The sequence below is a fragment of the Gavialis gangeticus genome, unplaced genomic scaffold (genome assembly GCF_001723915.1).
Source record: "Gavialis gangeticus isolate Ggan-Ray unplaced genomic scaffold, GavGan_comp1, whole genome shotgun sequence".
NCBI classification, from domain to species: domain Eukaryota; kingdom Metazoa; phylum Chordata; order Crocodylia; family Gavialidae; genus Gavialis; species Gavialis gangeticus.
Window position 1 is genome coordinate 71855472 of NW_017729031.1, and position 16520 is coordinate 71871991.

At 40.9% G+C, this 16520-nt stretch overlaps 2 protein-coding genes across 3 annotated transcripts in view; both read left to right on the forward strand.

Annotated features, from left to right (window-relative positions):
- Nucleotides 1–7783, forward strand: part of ASNSD1 (asparagine synthetase domain containing 1) — a 16294-nt gene extending 8511 nt beyond the window's left edge. For both annotated transcript variants that reach the window (XM_019523087.1, XM_019523086.1), the window contains 4 exons: nt 1478–1553; nt 3316–4881; nt 5431–5612; nt 7424–7783. In XM_019523087.1, coding sequence (XP_019378632.1) covers nt 3409–4881; nt 5431–5612; nt 7424–7685 — 1917 coding nt within the window. In that variant the 5' untranslated portion in view covers nt 1478–1553; nt 3316–3408 and the 3' untranslated portion in view covers nt 7686–7783. The remainder of the gene's footprint in view (nt 1–1477; nt 1554–3315; nt 4882–5430; nt 5613–7423) is intronic.
- Nucleotides 7784–8209: 426 nt separating this feature from the next.
- Nucleotides 8210–16520, forward strand: part of ANKAR (ankyrin and armadillo repeat containing) — a 63871-nt gene continuing 55560 nt past the window's right edge. The window contains exons 1-6 of the mRNA XM_019523088.1: nt 8210–8327; nt 8765–9392; nt 11153–11590; nt 12062–12225; nt 13400–13515; nt 15994–16174. Of these exons, the coding sequence (XP_019378633.1) occupies nt 8247–8327; nt 8765–9392; nt 11153–11590; nt 12062–12225; nt 13400–13515; nt 15994–16174 (1608 nt within the window). The 5' untranslated portion in view covers nt 8210–8246. The remainder of the gene's footprint in view (nt 8328–8764; nt 9393–11152; nt 11591–12061; nt 12226–13399; nt 13516–15993; nt 16175–16520) is intronic.

Here is a 16520-nt window from a genome sequence, read left to right on the forward strand (position 1 = left end):
TGGTTTTGTGTACTAAGTGAACACTTTGGATGCAGCTTGTCAAAAGACAGCCCTAATGGTATATACCACTGATGTTTAAAGTTACAGCCTGTGGGGCACTTCTGGCCTGAGAGCCCTATTATCTGGCCCTCAGTGCTGCCCGAAGGACTTGATGTGACCCGCAAGCAGTGTGGCACGCATCGCATGCCCCTGCACACAACAGCTACAGTGCAACCATGTATCTTCTCTCCTGGATCCAGCATATGTCCTGAAACAGCCAGGTATGGGTGCTGCTGTCCTGGAGTGGGCAGCACATGCCCAGAGCTTCTGGTATATGCAGTGCAGTCCTAGAGTGGCAGGCACAGGTGCTGTGATGCATGTTGTGCCCTCTCCAGCTGCTCCAGAACATGTGTTGGATCCAGCATGTAGTAGGCCTGAACTGAAATAGGCTTAGCATGCAGTGTGGATCCAGAGTGGTTGGAGCAGGCACAGTGTGCAGCAGAGGCCTGGAGCAGGTGCTGCATGCAGCATAGTCCTGGACCAGCTGCCCTGGGACATGCAAGCAATGCGGCGCCTACTCCAGGACATGTGCTGGATCCAGAATGGCTTATCTGGACCATAGACCAGTCTTGTTCCACGCATCCAGCCCACAGGGCCAGATGAGTTTGACACCTGTGGTGCCCAAGCATTCTGGCTCTGGAGGTAGGATGAGTAGTGCAGGTAGGGGCAGGTGAGTGGGATTGGTCCACAAGTCAGATCCAGCATGGGGTTGGTACACAGACATGAGCCAGCACCTGGCCTCAACCCCATGCACTGCAGGCTGGATAACAGTTTCTTAAGCCAGACCTGGCCTGGCCTGCAGGCTGTGGGTTGAACACACCTGGTACATACCATTTAAGTTGGTACCAAATTCTGAATTTTTTTAGATAATCTGAATTTCTGCAGAAGTTTTGATTAAGAGCTTCAGCATTTTATCATGCTCTACTACATGTTACATGATATGTGATAGCATGATATTTAATTTAATTGACTTCTTGTGCATCACATGCACCTGTTCTTAGTTGAGTGACTTTAAATATAATCACTAAAGGGATACTTGCCATTTAAAATGGAGAAATTATGGATGTAAGTAATTTTCTTTTGAAGTCAGTATTTTAAGTAGTTAGTTGTATCTGATTTTTTGTTTACAATGATTTGAGTTGGTTGTAAGTATTCATAAACACTTTTACTTTCAGTTTATGTATATACATTTTTTTAAATGGCATGTAATTCTTGGATGGGGAAGAAGAATTTAAAATCTTGCTGTCATAATGATTTCAATCATAAAATCATTCTCTTAATAATTCATCAAGCTTCTGCCATTGGTAGCATTAGAACTTGCAGTACTGAGTCTTGCAATAAGGGTGTTTCTCATGGGGTGAAGCTAGTTCTCCTATGTTGTGGCTGGCTGAGAAGCCTCTCACTTGTTAACATACATTTTTTTTTTCTTATTTTGCAGAAAGTGTATAGGCAGCAACCCAATAGCAACATATTCTTTCTTGCAGACAGAACAGAAACACTATCTCAATGCAAAAGTAAGTTCTTAACAAATTAGCTAGCACAGGGGGTTTCAACCTTTTTTAAGAAGTTTATCCCTTCTGATAGCGGCAGCTGGACATGGAGGGGAGGGTGGGACCGGCAGCAGTTTGTATTCAGCCACCGTCACTGCCCTGCTTTTCCATGGCTGGTCACATGTGCAGTTCCAGGGGCTGCTGATGGGCCTCTCATACGGCCAGTTGTGTGCTGCCCATCAGCAGCTCACAGAGCCGCACATGAGACCAGCCATGGGAAAGTAGTGTGTGGTGGCAGCTGCTTGCAAGCCTCCCCCACCCCCGCAAGGAGGCAGCAGTGCAGGGTGGTAGGTGGCAGCACTCCATCCCTGCCCACCTCTGTGTGCCCCCTAGGACCTTTCCAAGTACCCCTAGGGGTACGCGTACTTCCAGTTGACAACCCCTGAACTACTGTATCAAGCTGGTATTTTTGGTTGAGTATGTTAGAATATAGGGATGTAAATGGTTAAATGACAATTATATTTATACTGCTTACCATTTAGTGACCTCCAGCAGGAACAACCCCAGTCCCTCTTGTCTTCGCCTTGTTCCCAGTGCTGTGTGGGCCCTAGGCCACTGGCAGGAAGCTGTAGACAGGAGGTGGCAGGTGCAGCTGAGCCACTAGGGGATGCTGCCCAGCTGCAGAGCCATACCTTCCCTTCGCCCCCATGGGCAGAGGATGGAGCTGGGGCTGTGGACCTCTCTTATGCCTGGTTCCCACCACCATGGGGAGGGAGAGAGGGATGTGCTGGGTCCCCATGGAGTCAAGCAGGGCTTTTCCATTGCAGCAGCAAGACTTCTGGCCCCATGGTGAGTCTGCCTGGTCCCCCTGGAGTGGTGGGGCCTTGGAAGGCTCCTCCGTGCTGCCAAGCCAGGCCCTCCCCAGCTCACTCTGGGGGAAGAGGAGGTCTGGCCCCAGTGTGGCAGCCTCCACCAGGTGCATTACATCCTTCCCCCTCCCACCCATAGCATTGGGGCCACACAGGGTCTGGTCCAGCACTGAGTAAGGGTTGAGTGCACAGCTGGCTAAACCTCAGGAGGCACCACGGCAGCTGGAGCAAGCAGTGCTGCATCTAAGAGGTCGCCACTGACTCCTCATGGGGTGAGTGCAGCCCGAGGGTATTCCTGAGGAGTGGTGGTACAGCAGGGCAATGCAGAAGGGATCCCCGGGGAGTGTTAGGGCTGCAACAGTGCCCCCTAGTGGCTCAGCTGCAGCTGCTGCTTAAGCATAGGCACAAAATGAAGACATAAGGGGCTGGGGCTGGGGTCAGGGCCATTATTGCTGGATGTCACTAAACTGGACATGAGCTATTGGTTAACTGTTTAACCGATGTAAGTGGAAGAGGTTAAGCAGGTAATTTTTTTAATGATATTTACATTCCTATTAGAATCTGTCCAGTTCTGTGAAGGGAATTCCTGTGATGTTGGGAATTCATCAAGTTCTGATATTAGCAGTGGGTTTTTTAACATAAATTAAAATGTAAGTATCACTTAATGGGAAAATGTTGCAGAAGACTGTTTATGCCATCATACCAGTGTCTGGCACATTATTAATTTGTTGCTATTGAGACACATTTCAGCATACAGTGTTAAAAGTTGTGTATCTTTATGTTTGCATGGATTAGACTAATAGCTGTAGTTCCTGATTTATCAGGTATTCTTTCAAGCCATTATTCCACAATGTTTATCTAATTTTATTGAAGGGATTTTCATTGTTCACTTATTTCCTTTTTTTCCATTTATGCAGACAAACTAGATGAGCTGAAGAAAGCACATCAGGAGATAGAAAATTCAGAGAAGTCTAAAATCAAGAAATAACTGCTTTAAATTCTGTTTGGCAATGTGTGGCATTTGTTGTGTCATCAGCTTCTCTATTCAACATACAGTTGGTGACTTCTTTAAAGATCTGTTATGCAGCCTTAGAAGAAGAGGGCCAAACTGCAGCCAACAGCTGATAAAGACTGAGTCTGATCTCTCTTATCAGTGTATATTTTCTGGCCACGTGCTTCACCTGAGGGGACTGACAACTCCCCAACCTCTGGAAGACACCAATAACAATGTGTTTCTTTGGAATGGAGAAGTCTTCAATGGAATTCATGTGGGAACCACAGAGAATGACACTAAAATTATGTTTCATCACCTCACATCATGCAATAATGAATCTGATGTTTTGTCACTCTTTTCATCTGTTCAGGGCCCGTGGTCTTTTATTTATTACCAGGCATCCACACACTCCTTGTGGTTTGGTAGGGATTATTTTGGTCGCCGTAGCTTGCTGTGGCAATTTAATAATGGGCTTGAAAAGGCTATTTGTCTCAGTTCTGTAAGTGCTCTTTCTGGATCTGACAATCAATGGCAAGAAGTCCCAGCATCTGGAATATTCAAAATTGATCTCAAGGCCTGTGCTGCAACTAAATCTTTAACTTTAATATTGTATCCTTGGAAATACAGATTCCAAGAGAATGCAACAGAAGAAACGCTCAAGGATGGCCTGGATCAGATTTCAAAAGATTTCCCAACCTACATCTCTCTTGCAATGAGTGAACCAAAATTCTGCTTAGTAGCACCAGTTACTCCTTTAAATAGAACAGTTCCTGAAATTAAAACTGAATGTCATTGCACTAATTTTTACGGCGATTCAGTTTCTGTAGAAAACCTTCAGAGATTTCTTGCAGAAGATCACAAGAAAAAATTGGTCCATCAGCTCATAGATGTTTTAAGTGAAGCAGTAAAGAGACGTGTTTTATGTCTGTTTAGAGAAACTGATCAGCTAAAGAGAGAAAATCATAGTGTATCTGCTAGGAAAGCACATGTTGCAGTACTCTTTTCTGGTGGTATTGATTCCATGCTTATTGCAGTTCTAACTGATCGACATATTCCTTTGGAGGAACCGATTGATCTGCTCAACGTAGCCTTCGTGAGTAAAGAATGTACAAAATCCAAGGGTGCCAGCAAAAAACATGAAAACCAGAAAAATCAACTTGAATTGCTTGCTTGTCAGGAAAACTTTAAAGAACTTGATATCAAAACCAGCGATAGCTTGTCTTGCTTCAGTGTTCCTGATAGAATCACTGGCAGGGCTGGACTGAAAGAACTGGAGATGATTAATCCTTTGAGAACTTGGAATTTTGTGGAGATTAATGTTACACTTGAGGAATTGAAAAGAATGAGACAACAGCACATAAGCCATTTAGTTTATCCATTGGATACTGTTTTGGATGACAGCATTGGCTGTGCAGTTTGGTTTGCTTCCAGAGGAGAAGGTTTTATTACTAACCAGGGAGATCTGAAGCCATATAAAAGTTCTGCAAAGGTATAGGGTTCTTTGGTTTATGGTTTTATTCATAAAGATGCATTTCAGTATCAAAAGCTAGAAAGAAACATAAGATACCTACATTCTCTGGAACTGAATAGCAAACTACAGTATATTTGCAGTAGATCAATGCATACCTGACATAAAAATAGTGTCCCACAAGTGACCACTTAACAGATTTCTGAACTAGACAGGCCACCATCAGAAGCAAGTTATTTCAAGATATACAATACTGATGTACTGCAGTGTAATAGTTGTACATAATGGTAGAATATTCAGAACAATTTGATACATTTGTGTACTTTTCACAACTCATCAGACACCTATTTAAACTTAAAGGCTCCCAATGATTCAATGGAAGCAATATGTTGTTTTATAAGTAGATGGTACACGCAGGCACATCCTATCATTTTAGTCTTACACGTTAAAAGATTAGTATTAGGTTCATTTTCATATTATGGATAAATATTTGCAATCTATGACCATTTTCCCCTTTAATTAAGACTTCTAGGTAAATATTAAGAGACGTCTTTTTATGCTGTTTTGTAGGTTGTGCTTACAGGAATTGGAGCAGATGAGCAGCTTGCAGGCTATTCCCGACATCGTGTTTGTTTTAAAAAATATGGTTTAGAGGGTCTGGTTAAAGAACTAGGAATGGAACTGAGCCGTATTTCCTCTAGAAACCTTGGCCGAGATGACAGGATTATTGGAGATCATGGAAAAGAAGCAAGGTAGCTCTGTTCTATCATGAATCAAAATGTTCCAACTCTGAAGTCCATTTTTCACTGCACAATAGTGTATAAATCCAAATAGTTTTCATATTAAAAAATAGATTTAGCACTGTGTGTACACACATTTATATACAAACAAAAGTACATTACTCCTCAAATTTTCCTCTTGGGTTTGTATAATGATGTGTCTGTGGATGTATTTAGCTGGAGTTAAGCTCAGGCATACACTTTTTACAGCTCTTACTGAACTGCAGCAAAGTTCAAGCTGAAAGCACAGCAGGAGAACTTAAATTAACTGTCATTTTAAAGGCATCATTTATTGTAAATAATTTGATTTTGTATCAGAAGCATTGACTTTTGAAAGTAAAATGTATCCCTGTCGTTAGGAAGGCTGCAGGATTTCAGTGCATAAGCTCCTTATTTTTGTATATGCAATTGCTACTATTCTGCTGGGTGCTTTCTGTGGGGTTTCTGGCCATTAGATTTGTATATCTTGGATTGAGTAATCTCTCTTCTTCCATTCACCCATCCCAAAATTAAAAATTCACCTCTGTGTCTGTTCCACCTCATAAGTCCAGCATTTGAGTTGAGATGTGTAGGTGTTTTCCCAGTGCAGACATCTAATGCAGAATATCTTTCTATATATAAATTGTAAACCTGCTTGTAGGACACCAATCATATGAATTTGTGATTTAGTACAAAATGGGTGCGTCTACACATGGCAGTACAGTGCCTTTGTTACTGCATCGTTATTTAGTACTTCCTTTTGGAAGTACTAAATGACAGCACAGTAACAGCCTGTACTGTGCTGTACTGGCCATGCACCATTATTTTTAACTGCTATGTCGCTGTAGCAACATGCTATAACAAGGGAACACATTGCTCCAGAGATGTACCAGTGGCATCGTGGTTTTTGCCAACAGATGATGTGGCGCTGTAGCATCTTGTGTAGACGTGCCCTCTGTATCAAGGATGACCAACCTGTGGCTCCAGAGCCACATGTGTCTCTTCAGAAGTTAATATGCATCTCCCTGAATCTTCGCACAAGCACACGATGACCAGTTTCTATTTGGAAGCTGGTCACCGTGTGCTTGTGCAAAGATTCAAGGAGATGCATATTAGCTTCTAAAGAGCCGCATGTGGCTCCGGAGCTACAGGTTGGTCACCCCTGCTCTATATAGCATTTTGTGCGGAGAGGGAAGTAACCTGTTGATTTTATAAATTTATGTAAAACGTGAAATATTCAGGTAATAGCCAATGGCAGTTGACTTTTCTGATCCAAGGAGTTTTTCCTCCGGCAAATATATTTTTTCCTGTCAGGAGTGATACCACAGAATTTCCAGTGTAAAGATTTTATTACTTGAACTGTGGAAATTGCTATTCTGTTTTATAGTAGCTTAACATTTTAAGAGCCTCTGATCTTGAAAATGTTATGTTCTACACAATGCTTTCTGTTTTCTCTTTCCTTTATTTTTGATGGAAAGCAGCATGTAAAAATAAACCAACCCTGGCATTTTGTCATTTTTTTCTACTTAAAATTCTTTTTCCTGAGAGAGACTTTTAAAATTTCCAGTTGCTTAAGTGAGGTTGCATGTGAGCATATGGTCATTTTCTCCCATTCCCCAAAATGGCACAGCATTTTTTCCCCCCAGCAATTTAGCACTATCTCTGAATAGGTATTTCTTTGGAAAATAGTTGTTTTCAAGGACCAATATAAATCTGAACTGAGTTTCTGTCCCCTCCATTACACGTGGATTTCTCTCTATTAAAACCTGTTGACCTAATAGTTTTTCATTATATTCTCTTTCTAGGTTTCCCTTCCTTGATGAAGATGTTGTCTCCTTCCTCAACTCTCTGCCCATTTCAGAAAAAGCAAATCTGGCTCTGCCACGAGGAATCGGTGAGAAATTCCTTCTACGTCTGGCAGCTAAGGAGCTTGGTCTCACAGCTTCAACTGTTTTGCCCAAGAGAGCCATGCAGTTTGGATCCCGGATTGCCAAAATGGAAAATAGCCATGAAAAGGCATCTGATAAGTGCAGCAGACTCCAGTCAGTGGCAGGAGACTCATTGTAGGAGACCATCCCGAGCCTTGTTTGCAGTGCTGGACAAGACTCCCACATTGTTGTTCTCCTCTGTGGATGTTCAATAAAGCAGGTGTTTGTTTAAAAGCTCTGTTGTGTCTGCCCCCTTAATGTAGCTGAAAACTTCCTCTTGCCTTGGTGCCAGTGAGCCAGGAGTCTCCCCATCCCTGGGGAAGTGAGGCTGGCAGGGCTTCATGGAGCCCTTATGCTGCTCCCCTGTTATGCCTGTGCCCTCGTAGCTGCAGGGAAGCCTCCATCTCACTGCCTGCTATAGCCTGAAAGAATAGGCAGGTGAGTAAGGCCGAGGGCTTCCCCCAGTGTTGCCCCCACAGGCTGAGCAGGGCCGCACCACAGGCCTGGGCTCTGCACGTCCCGCGGGTCCGCAGGGTGGCAGCGCGCGTCCGTCCCGATAGGACGGGGCCGGACGCGTCCCGCCTCCCGGCATCGCGGTCTCCAAGCGCCGGGCCGACGCCAGGGGTCCTCGCCCGCCCGTCCCGGCCGGCGCATGCGCAGACCTCCCGACCGGCAGTCCCGCCACCGTGTGGGCGTTGCCATGGCGCTGCCCCGCGTCTCTCTGGCAACAGCTCGCTGCAGCTCAGCCAGCCACTGCGGCTCGTTGTCCGGGCCCCGACAGGTCGGCCCTCGCGGCTGGGGCGGGGGCGGACGAGTCTCCACCCCGGCGACTCCGCCTGTTTCCAGCCTTTTCCCTGGGCTCCCCGCGTGGCTCGCTTGTAAAACGGGTCTGCGACAGCGCCGCTCTCATCGTTTCTTCCAGAGAGGCGGAGGTGTTGGAGCCCCGGGTGCCAGTCTCCAAAAAAGAGCAAAACAGTTAGAAAGAAAAGCAGGCGGGGCGGGCCCATAGGGCGGCCCGCACCAGGCTTATGCCTGCTTGGGGGGTGTCTCGGCCTGGGGTGGGAGGGGAGGGAGTATTTTGAAATACGGCAAATCTTGAAATAGTTTGGGATAGTTCAGATGTGTATAAGAATCTCGTCCTTGACAGAAACACATAATTCATTTACTCAAACATCTCGTTAAATAACCATTGTGCTCATTTGTCTTGTGTTTCCTTAGGAGTCTGGTGTGGAAAGCACCTGTTGCAGGATGCTGAGGCCTACCAGGAAAACACTGCCTAGAATTGAGCCAGCAGATGAGGCAACATACTTAGCAAACCTAGCAGTTCAGAGAAATGCCAGTGCCTTCTTTGACAAATTTGACCGCAGTGAGTTGCAGGAATTGCTGACTACTGCTTCTTCTAGCTGGCTGGCTTCGAAAGATGACCTGCGCCATCCGCTAGAGCTGCCCAGTGGACTGATAAGTCAGCTGAAAAACATACGTTTCCCCACTATAGTTGTGCTAGCTCCAGTGGACCCAGATGTGCCTTTGGACTGCAAAGAAATCCACCAGATTGTGAGAGAATTGGCAGTTGGCATTTACTGTTTAAACCAAATACCTTCCATCAGCTTAGATGCCAATTATGATCAAAGTACTTCTTGTCAGCTTCCTCCAGCTTACTTTGACACCAGAATTGGTCAAATTTTGATCAGTGTTGACTATATGCTAAAAGCATTATGGCATGGGGTATATATGCCCAAAGACAAGCGTGTTCGGTTCTCTGAGCTCTGGCGTTCCAGCATGGACATTGATATAGATGGGAAGCCCCAAACGGAAAAAAACATTGTTTCAGAGTTTTGTTCAGCAGGTGAGTAAAATCCAATATTTTCCGATTGTTTTCATTCATTATTTAGGAATTTATGAAAATGAATCGAGGAAAATGAAAAATCTTGCAAGGGGTATTCTTTGGAGCTAGTGCTGTCATTTGAAAAAGGTAGATTGCAGGACATCTGGAAAACAAAAATAAATAGATTTTAATAACCATATTTTGAAAGGAGTGTGACTCTCGTTAAGACACCCAAATGAACCTTGGGTTCATGAAAGCTTATTTATCTTGCCTTTAGATGTTTAAAAGCATTCAACACTCACCAGGTCTATTTGAGAATAATAAAAATACCCAGGTTCTGAGATTCTGTGAAAATCTGGCCCTAATTCAGCAGAAACATCTTTCTAACATGATTTATGTGAGAGGTTTTTTAGATCACTCACTCTTGGTAGTTGCCATTTTAAATAACCTGTTCTTTTAAAATGTAATAAGGCTTAGCTAAAACTAAAACAGTTCTTCACCCAAGGACATTTGTACCCAGAAGCTTGCAAAGAAGAATTTTTCCAACTTTTTGAGTTGGTCTAATAAAAGATATCTGATTTTCCCAAAGAACCTTGTCTGCCTATGTCCTTAGACCAACACAGCTACAACCTATGCTCCTGAAATAAGCCCTTATATTCTAAAAGCTGTAAGAATAGCTGATGGTTGCAAAAGGTAATAAAATATAGTGCAAGGTCACTCACTGGCTAATCTCAATCCAAATTTGGTAATGAGACCCTTGCCCTACCTTCAGTCCAACTAGTAATGAGACAATTACCATTACTCTTTGGTGTTATGTAAGAATTAGTGTCATCACTTCAATACCTAGGGCAAGCGTGAATATTACTGCCAGTATTTGGAGTGGCTTTGTAATCACCAGGTCCTGTTAAAATCAGTGATTTTCCAGAGACCTTAATCAGGCCGTAATGGGCAGTCTAAGAGGTGAGTAACTGCTCTTTCACACTTTGTGGTGTTTCTACCAGAGTACGAACAAGGCCCGCTGGTGAGGGAATGTGGGGATGATTAGATTGCTGCATCAGAGTTCTAACTATTCTACAGCTAAGTAGAGACTTTGTGCTTTAGGATGGATTATTTGGCATTTTCAATAGCATTAAATTCACTTGAGAAAGGTAACCTGACACACTGGTCTATGGTTGTATTCCTGTGTTTTGCAGAATACGTGAATGAACCAATTCTAATATTATAAAAGCCTGTCTGTCTGTAACGCTTTATTTGCGCTCTGATTGGCTGATGGAAACAGCCAATCAGAGTGCTCCAAGTGTGGGGGCGTGCTGCCATGATTCCGAGGCGGTGCCAAGGACCAGACAAGCGCTGCTGGCCTCAGCTCCCCCATGCTGCTCCCTGCAAGAGGCAGAACAGAAGCAGCATGGGGCCTTAGGTGGAGGCACTCCATCCCAGCCCCGCCACCCCCATCATTCTTGCCAGGCAATTGGCTAGTAACAATAATAAAAGCATGTCTAAAAGAACAGTGAGGGAAAAGAGCAGCTCTTATAGGGTAATTCCTTAATCTGTCCCAAGTGTCGTTAAACATTGAACTGGCTTATTCAGTTTTGTATATCGAAAGGTATAATATAAAGGTAAGTAGATACTATTCTACAATTCTGTAAATAAAAACATACTTGTCAGAACTAAACCGTTGTACAAAATTATTTTTGTGTCCGGCAGCACTTTTTAAAGTATGTTTCAACAGCATCTGTTAGACTGATAGATATTTATGCAGATCTTCTTTGTGCATGATGTAGGTCTAGTTGATCTTTCCAATGACCCAGATTTTGAGAGAATCTATGATGAAAACATGAATGAAGATCCAACTTATAATCCTAACAGCGCACAAGAAAAACGTCTCTTTATGCAGTATGCAGATAATATACTACTGAAGTTAACGTTTGGTACTACCCAGATTCAGCAGCATGAAAATGTGTTTAAATTTGATGCAATATACAGGCTTACTAATTTGATAAGAATGACGGAGGATCACCTCGATACTGTAACGTACCAAAGGTTGCAGCAGAGGTTGGCTCTTCAGCAAAAGCTTGTGAAGAAGCACTTAGAGAATAAAACAGAAATCCGTAAGAATATACAATACCTAAAGATAATGAGCTTTCTGATTCCACTTTTAATTGGTTTTAAAAGAAAGATGAAAATTCCAAATTTAAATAAACTTCTGCAGCCATATTCAGGTAAGAGGATTATAAAAGAGCTTTTTAAGGCTTTATACATTTTATATCACTCAAATATATTTCAGTTGCTCATAAAACCATTTTATGATCTGTTACATATTCTGAAACTTTAATAAAATGTGAATTTATTTCAAAATGGACTTCAGTGTGTGTGAAAAACTAGTTATTTGTCCATAAGATTAATAGTTGTATAACAGCTAACTGGCAGATAACATAAATATATGTTGTTTTACAGTGAGCCAGGTTTGTCCTTGATTTAAAATTCTTGAAATGTTCAAGTTGTACCAGAGATGATTTTGGTCTAGGTAATGTATTCCAAAATAGCATAATAAATTGATTCCTTACTGAAACATAGCAATGTCTAGCTATTTTTATCTTAAGATTTTGAGATACTATTAAAATACATTTTTAATACACTAACTTACTGTTATCGTGTTTGCTCCTTAAAAGAAGGCGTGTCTCTTTTTGTAGATGATAAAGTTAAGACTGAACGAGAATTGCCTCCATTTTTGCTTGGACCAGATTTTAAATGCCAACATTTCCAGTGTGCACAGAATGAGTATTTTCATGTCCACGGAGGAATTGAATTTGATGTTGGAACACCTTCAGTTGAGGATGTCTCGGAAGAGATCAAGGTTTTAGTTCAATGTTCTCAATGTAATTTAGGAATATATGTTTGCAGTATAAGGGAATATTCTACTTGGTTAAAAATAGCTATATTGCTAAAAAAATTAAAAATCATGTGGTTTATCTGTGTTTCATGGTAGAGAAAATACAGTAGAGGTAGGCTACTGTAATACAGCCATGTTTCCTTATAGTAAAGTTTCACTGTTACCTGTTTACTCCATTGCCATGTAACAAGTGTATTGTAACAGATTATATGGAATGCACCAGCTTTCAAATGAGGGAAGAATGATACATTATTTCCCCACTTCCTAAAAAGCTTACATGTACTCAAATGTATTTCTTTTCCATTTTTTCTTCCTATGACTCTATTTCTTAAGTTTGCGAATGCTTTTATGTGTATCTTCACAGTATGTAGACAGAGAATTCAGGTCAATGTTTTATGTTCTGCATCCTGTAGAAAGGAGAGGTTTTAATTTACTGTCCCAGAAATCTTAGTTTCATTTAAGTCAGTAGCAAAATGCCAATCGATATAATTAGGATCAAGATATCACCTTTAGGCTCTACGGTACAGGACTTTCACCTCATGTACTAAAAAAGCTGCTAATGCAATATAGTTTTACCTGATTTTTTCCTTAACTGGTTTATACAGATCATAGGGTACCCTTTGTCATCTTTAATATCACAGACATGGTTAATGGTAGAGTTCAGAACCTTCTCTGGAAAAAAAGTGAACTGTGGTAATGCCTACTACCTTTTCAGCTGTGGCTGCTGGCATGAGACTTCCAATTGGAGGCAAATTACCATAAGGATGTAGGGGACAAGGCTCACTTTAAAATGACAGAGCATCAAAACCTGTTCATTTGGGAAGGGTCAAACTACCCATCCAGGCTAAAGATAGGCATTGCTTTAGTACCTAATATCAAGACTGTCCCCTGAGGGAAACTTCATATTAGGCATAAACTTAATTTTAGCAACCCTGAAAACAATCCATATGCAGATACCAAGTGATAGTCAAGATAAACTTAGCTTGGATTTCAGTCTGAATGTTTTGCCTAATTTCAGATAAGATTTAAATTGTTCTGCTTTTGGTGACCTGTGACTTCGGTGAGGTTGTAGTTCTAACAATTACTTTATAGATCTGAACCTCTCCTTGCAGTTAATGTAGAAATTATTTCTATTTAGGCTGTCTATGATGACATACAGAATTGTTCATCAAACAATATAGCCCAGTTACTAGACCCAGATACGCCATACAGAGAACATTACCCCATACCAGTCATGGAGTTTGATGGTAAGAGGTAAGGAATATGCATAATTATATATGTTCAGATGTGTAAATCTTGCCAAAAGTGGTAGTTCAGTCCACTGCTATTTTCAGAACAACTATTGATTATTTGAACTATAAAACAAGAAATCATAGTAAAGAGCATGTTAGGATGGTACAGAGAGGGTTATTATAGTTCAGTTGAGAGAATATGATTTGATCAATTTAATTTAAGTAAACTAATATATGGTTGAAACATTCCTTACAGTATATTAGAATGAGAAAAGAGGATTTTTCCTGTTTTTCAATTACTGTAATATTAGTGTGTCCCACACAATTTCTGTTAGGTATTCTCAGCTGTACCAGTTATAGAAAATTATTTAAGTGTTTGTTATTCAAACATTAATAATTAGAGGACTTTAAAATGTGCTTTTGTTTATATAGTTCATCTGTCTTCCTTTCGTGTTGAGACACTGCGAAAAATGTTAATTTTTTTTTTAATAACAGTGCTAGCTGTTGTGGTGATGCCGCTTGACACAAAACATTAGTTTTAGTGGTTCTCTGACAGTTTACATAAGCTAAGGACTGGTATATGTGTTTTTATTGTGTATATCACAGGTTCATATTATAAAATTACCTCAAGGAAATGTGGGGCTGGTATAGACATTCATGCCTCTGCTCTGAGTCATGGGCCTAGGCCATTCCTGATAAGAGTCTGTCTAGTATTTTTTTTTATAACAAGCTTTGTTTAACACATTGGTACTTTTACTACACTCCTCCTCAGTCTTCTTTTTTCCAAAGAAAACAAAGCCCCTTTCTTTCAGTCTTTCCTTATAAGTCATGTTTTCCAAGGCTTTTATCCTTGTAGCCTTCCTTTGGACATTTTTCAGTCTGTCTGTATCTAAAAGTATGACATCCAGACCTTGTGATACTTCTATTCATATGTCTTGGACTTATATTTGCCTCTCTCACAACAGCATCATCCTGTTGACTAACTCAGTTTGGGTACACATTAACCCCAGATCCTTTTCTGTAGTACTGCTTCCTGGCTGGTAACTCCTCAGTTTTTGCATTTGATTTCTCCTCTGTAAGTGTTACACTTTACACATATATTTATTGAATTTCATCCTGGTTTTTTGAATCATGTCTACAGTTTGGCTAGACCATTTGAATTCTAACCCACCATCCAAAGTATTAGTAAATTCTTCTAGCTTGTACAATTCACATATTTTATAAATATGCTGTCAGTTTCATCATCTAAGTCATTAATGAAAATATCAAATACAATTGATCTAGGAGAGACCTTTCTGTTCAGGATCATTTTGGATAGGGATTAATAACCCATTTAAGTAATTAGAATGACATATGTATGTAGGAAAGTAAATTGATTAGAAAATATTATATGACTTTTAATATATAAAAATAACGTATGTGATGGGTAGATTATATTAATTATGTATTCTTGCATGATCATGAACTAAAACCTCCTAAAGACAATGGCAATACTACTTTCCAGAAAAGGAAGAAAAGGAGTTTATGTACTCTGACAAAATGAAATGTACTTAGGAGTGTTAAATAGAGGGAAAGGCTGAGCTATGGAACTGCAGGTTAAACCAAGTTGTAAAAAAGGTCCAACAAATATAACCAAAGTATGAAATTTTATCCCCTGCACTAGGGAGGAAAAGCAACATGCCCTTAAGGGAGATATAGAAAGAGAAAGAAACATAAGGAGGAGCTTTATTAACAATAGTGTCATGGATAAGATGAGCATGTTTCCTTTGATAAAGAATGGCCACCTGTAGGTTGGGAAGGCAAATACCCTGGAAAAACATTAGAAAATATAAAGGAATTAAAAAACCCCCCCAAAAAACCTAAGTAATGCAGGTTCAGTGCTTGTGCTGGTGATCAGTGCTTGGAGCAATATAAGTACGAATCCAGAACTCCTTGGCCTATCCTTGCTGTGAGTCTGATCAGTCTTCTGAGTGCCCAATTAATCATTATGGCTAATGTCATTTTTATTTTACAGTGCTTTTATACATTACATAACTATATAGCAAGCACCTGTGTAGTAAATGCTGTAGTGATGTGGCATAGTACTGTTTAGTACCATAAGACACGGTTGGAGTAATCCTTAAAATTAAGCTATCTGGCTTTAGCTCTTAATAGAAGAATTTTCAACAGCCTTGGTCTGTTTGACTCCCAACATTCTCTCAGGGTGACAGTGAACCACAGGTAAGTATTCTTTGAATGTGGTTTTTCAGCCAGTCACATACTCATGTTATAGTAGTTTCATCTAGAGTTCTAGACCATTTCCCTAACTTGCTTATGAGCATGTTATGGGAGACAATTTCAGAAACGTTACTACAGTCAAGATATTCTACAGCTGTGGCTTTCTGTTTCACCACTAAGTCAGCTACCTTGTCACAAAATAAAGATAAAATATTACAGTGCAGAGTGTGCAGAACAGGTAAAACCTGTATCCTTTTTAACATTTTGTTTTGTTTTATTACAGCTACTATGTGATATCCATTGAATTAGAAGCTTTCTATCAGCAGATGTATAAAACCCCTTGGTGGGGAGCAATACATGAAATAATAAATACACTGAAGCCTAAAAGGTTGCCATTAACAGATATGCAGTCACTTGAGCAATTCAAGAAAAGATTTGGCTATAAGGAAGCTATTAAATGCAAGGTATAATACTTACTGTCAAAATTGTTCCCCCTTGGATCTGAAAGTGAAACTGTGTTCTTTAGGTTCACAGATCATTACCAGTGGTGATAATTCTGCAGACAAAATTCTACATTCAGTAATATCTATAGAACTCCACCAATGAAATGTAGTTATTTTAAGAGTTTTGTCCCTTAAAAAAATAAACGTGAAGCTGATTAGAGCAATGGTTGGCAACCTATGGCCCTTTCCTTTGGTGGTAGGAGGCTCTCTGTGACATTGTACTCACCTGGGGCTCAGGAACAGGGAAGCTCTCCCTGCACTAGCAGCCAACAGAGAGAGAGAGAGAGAGAGAGAGAGAGAGAGAGAG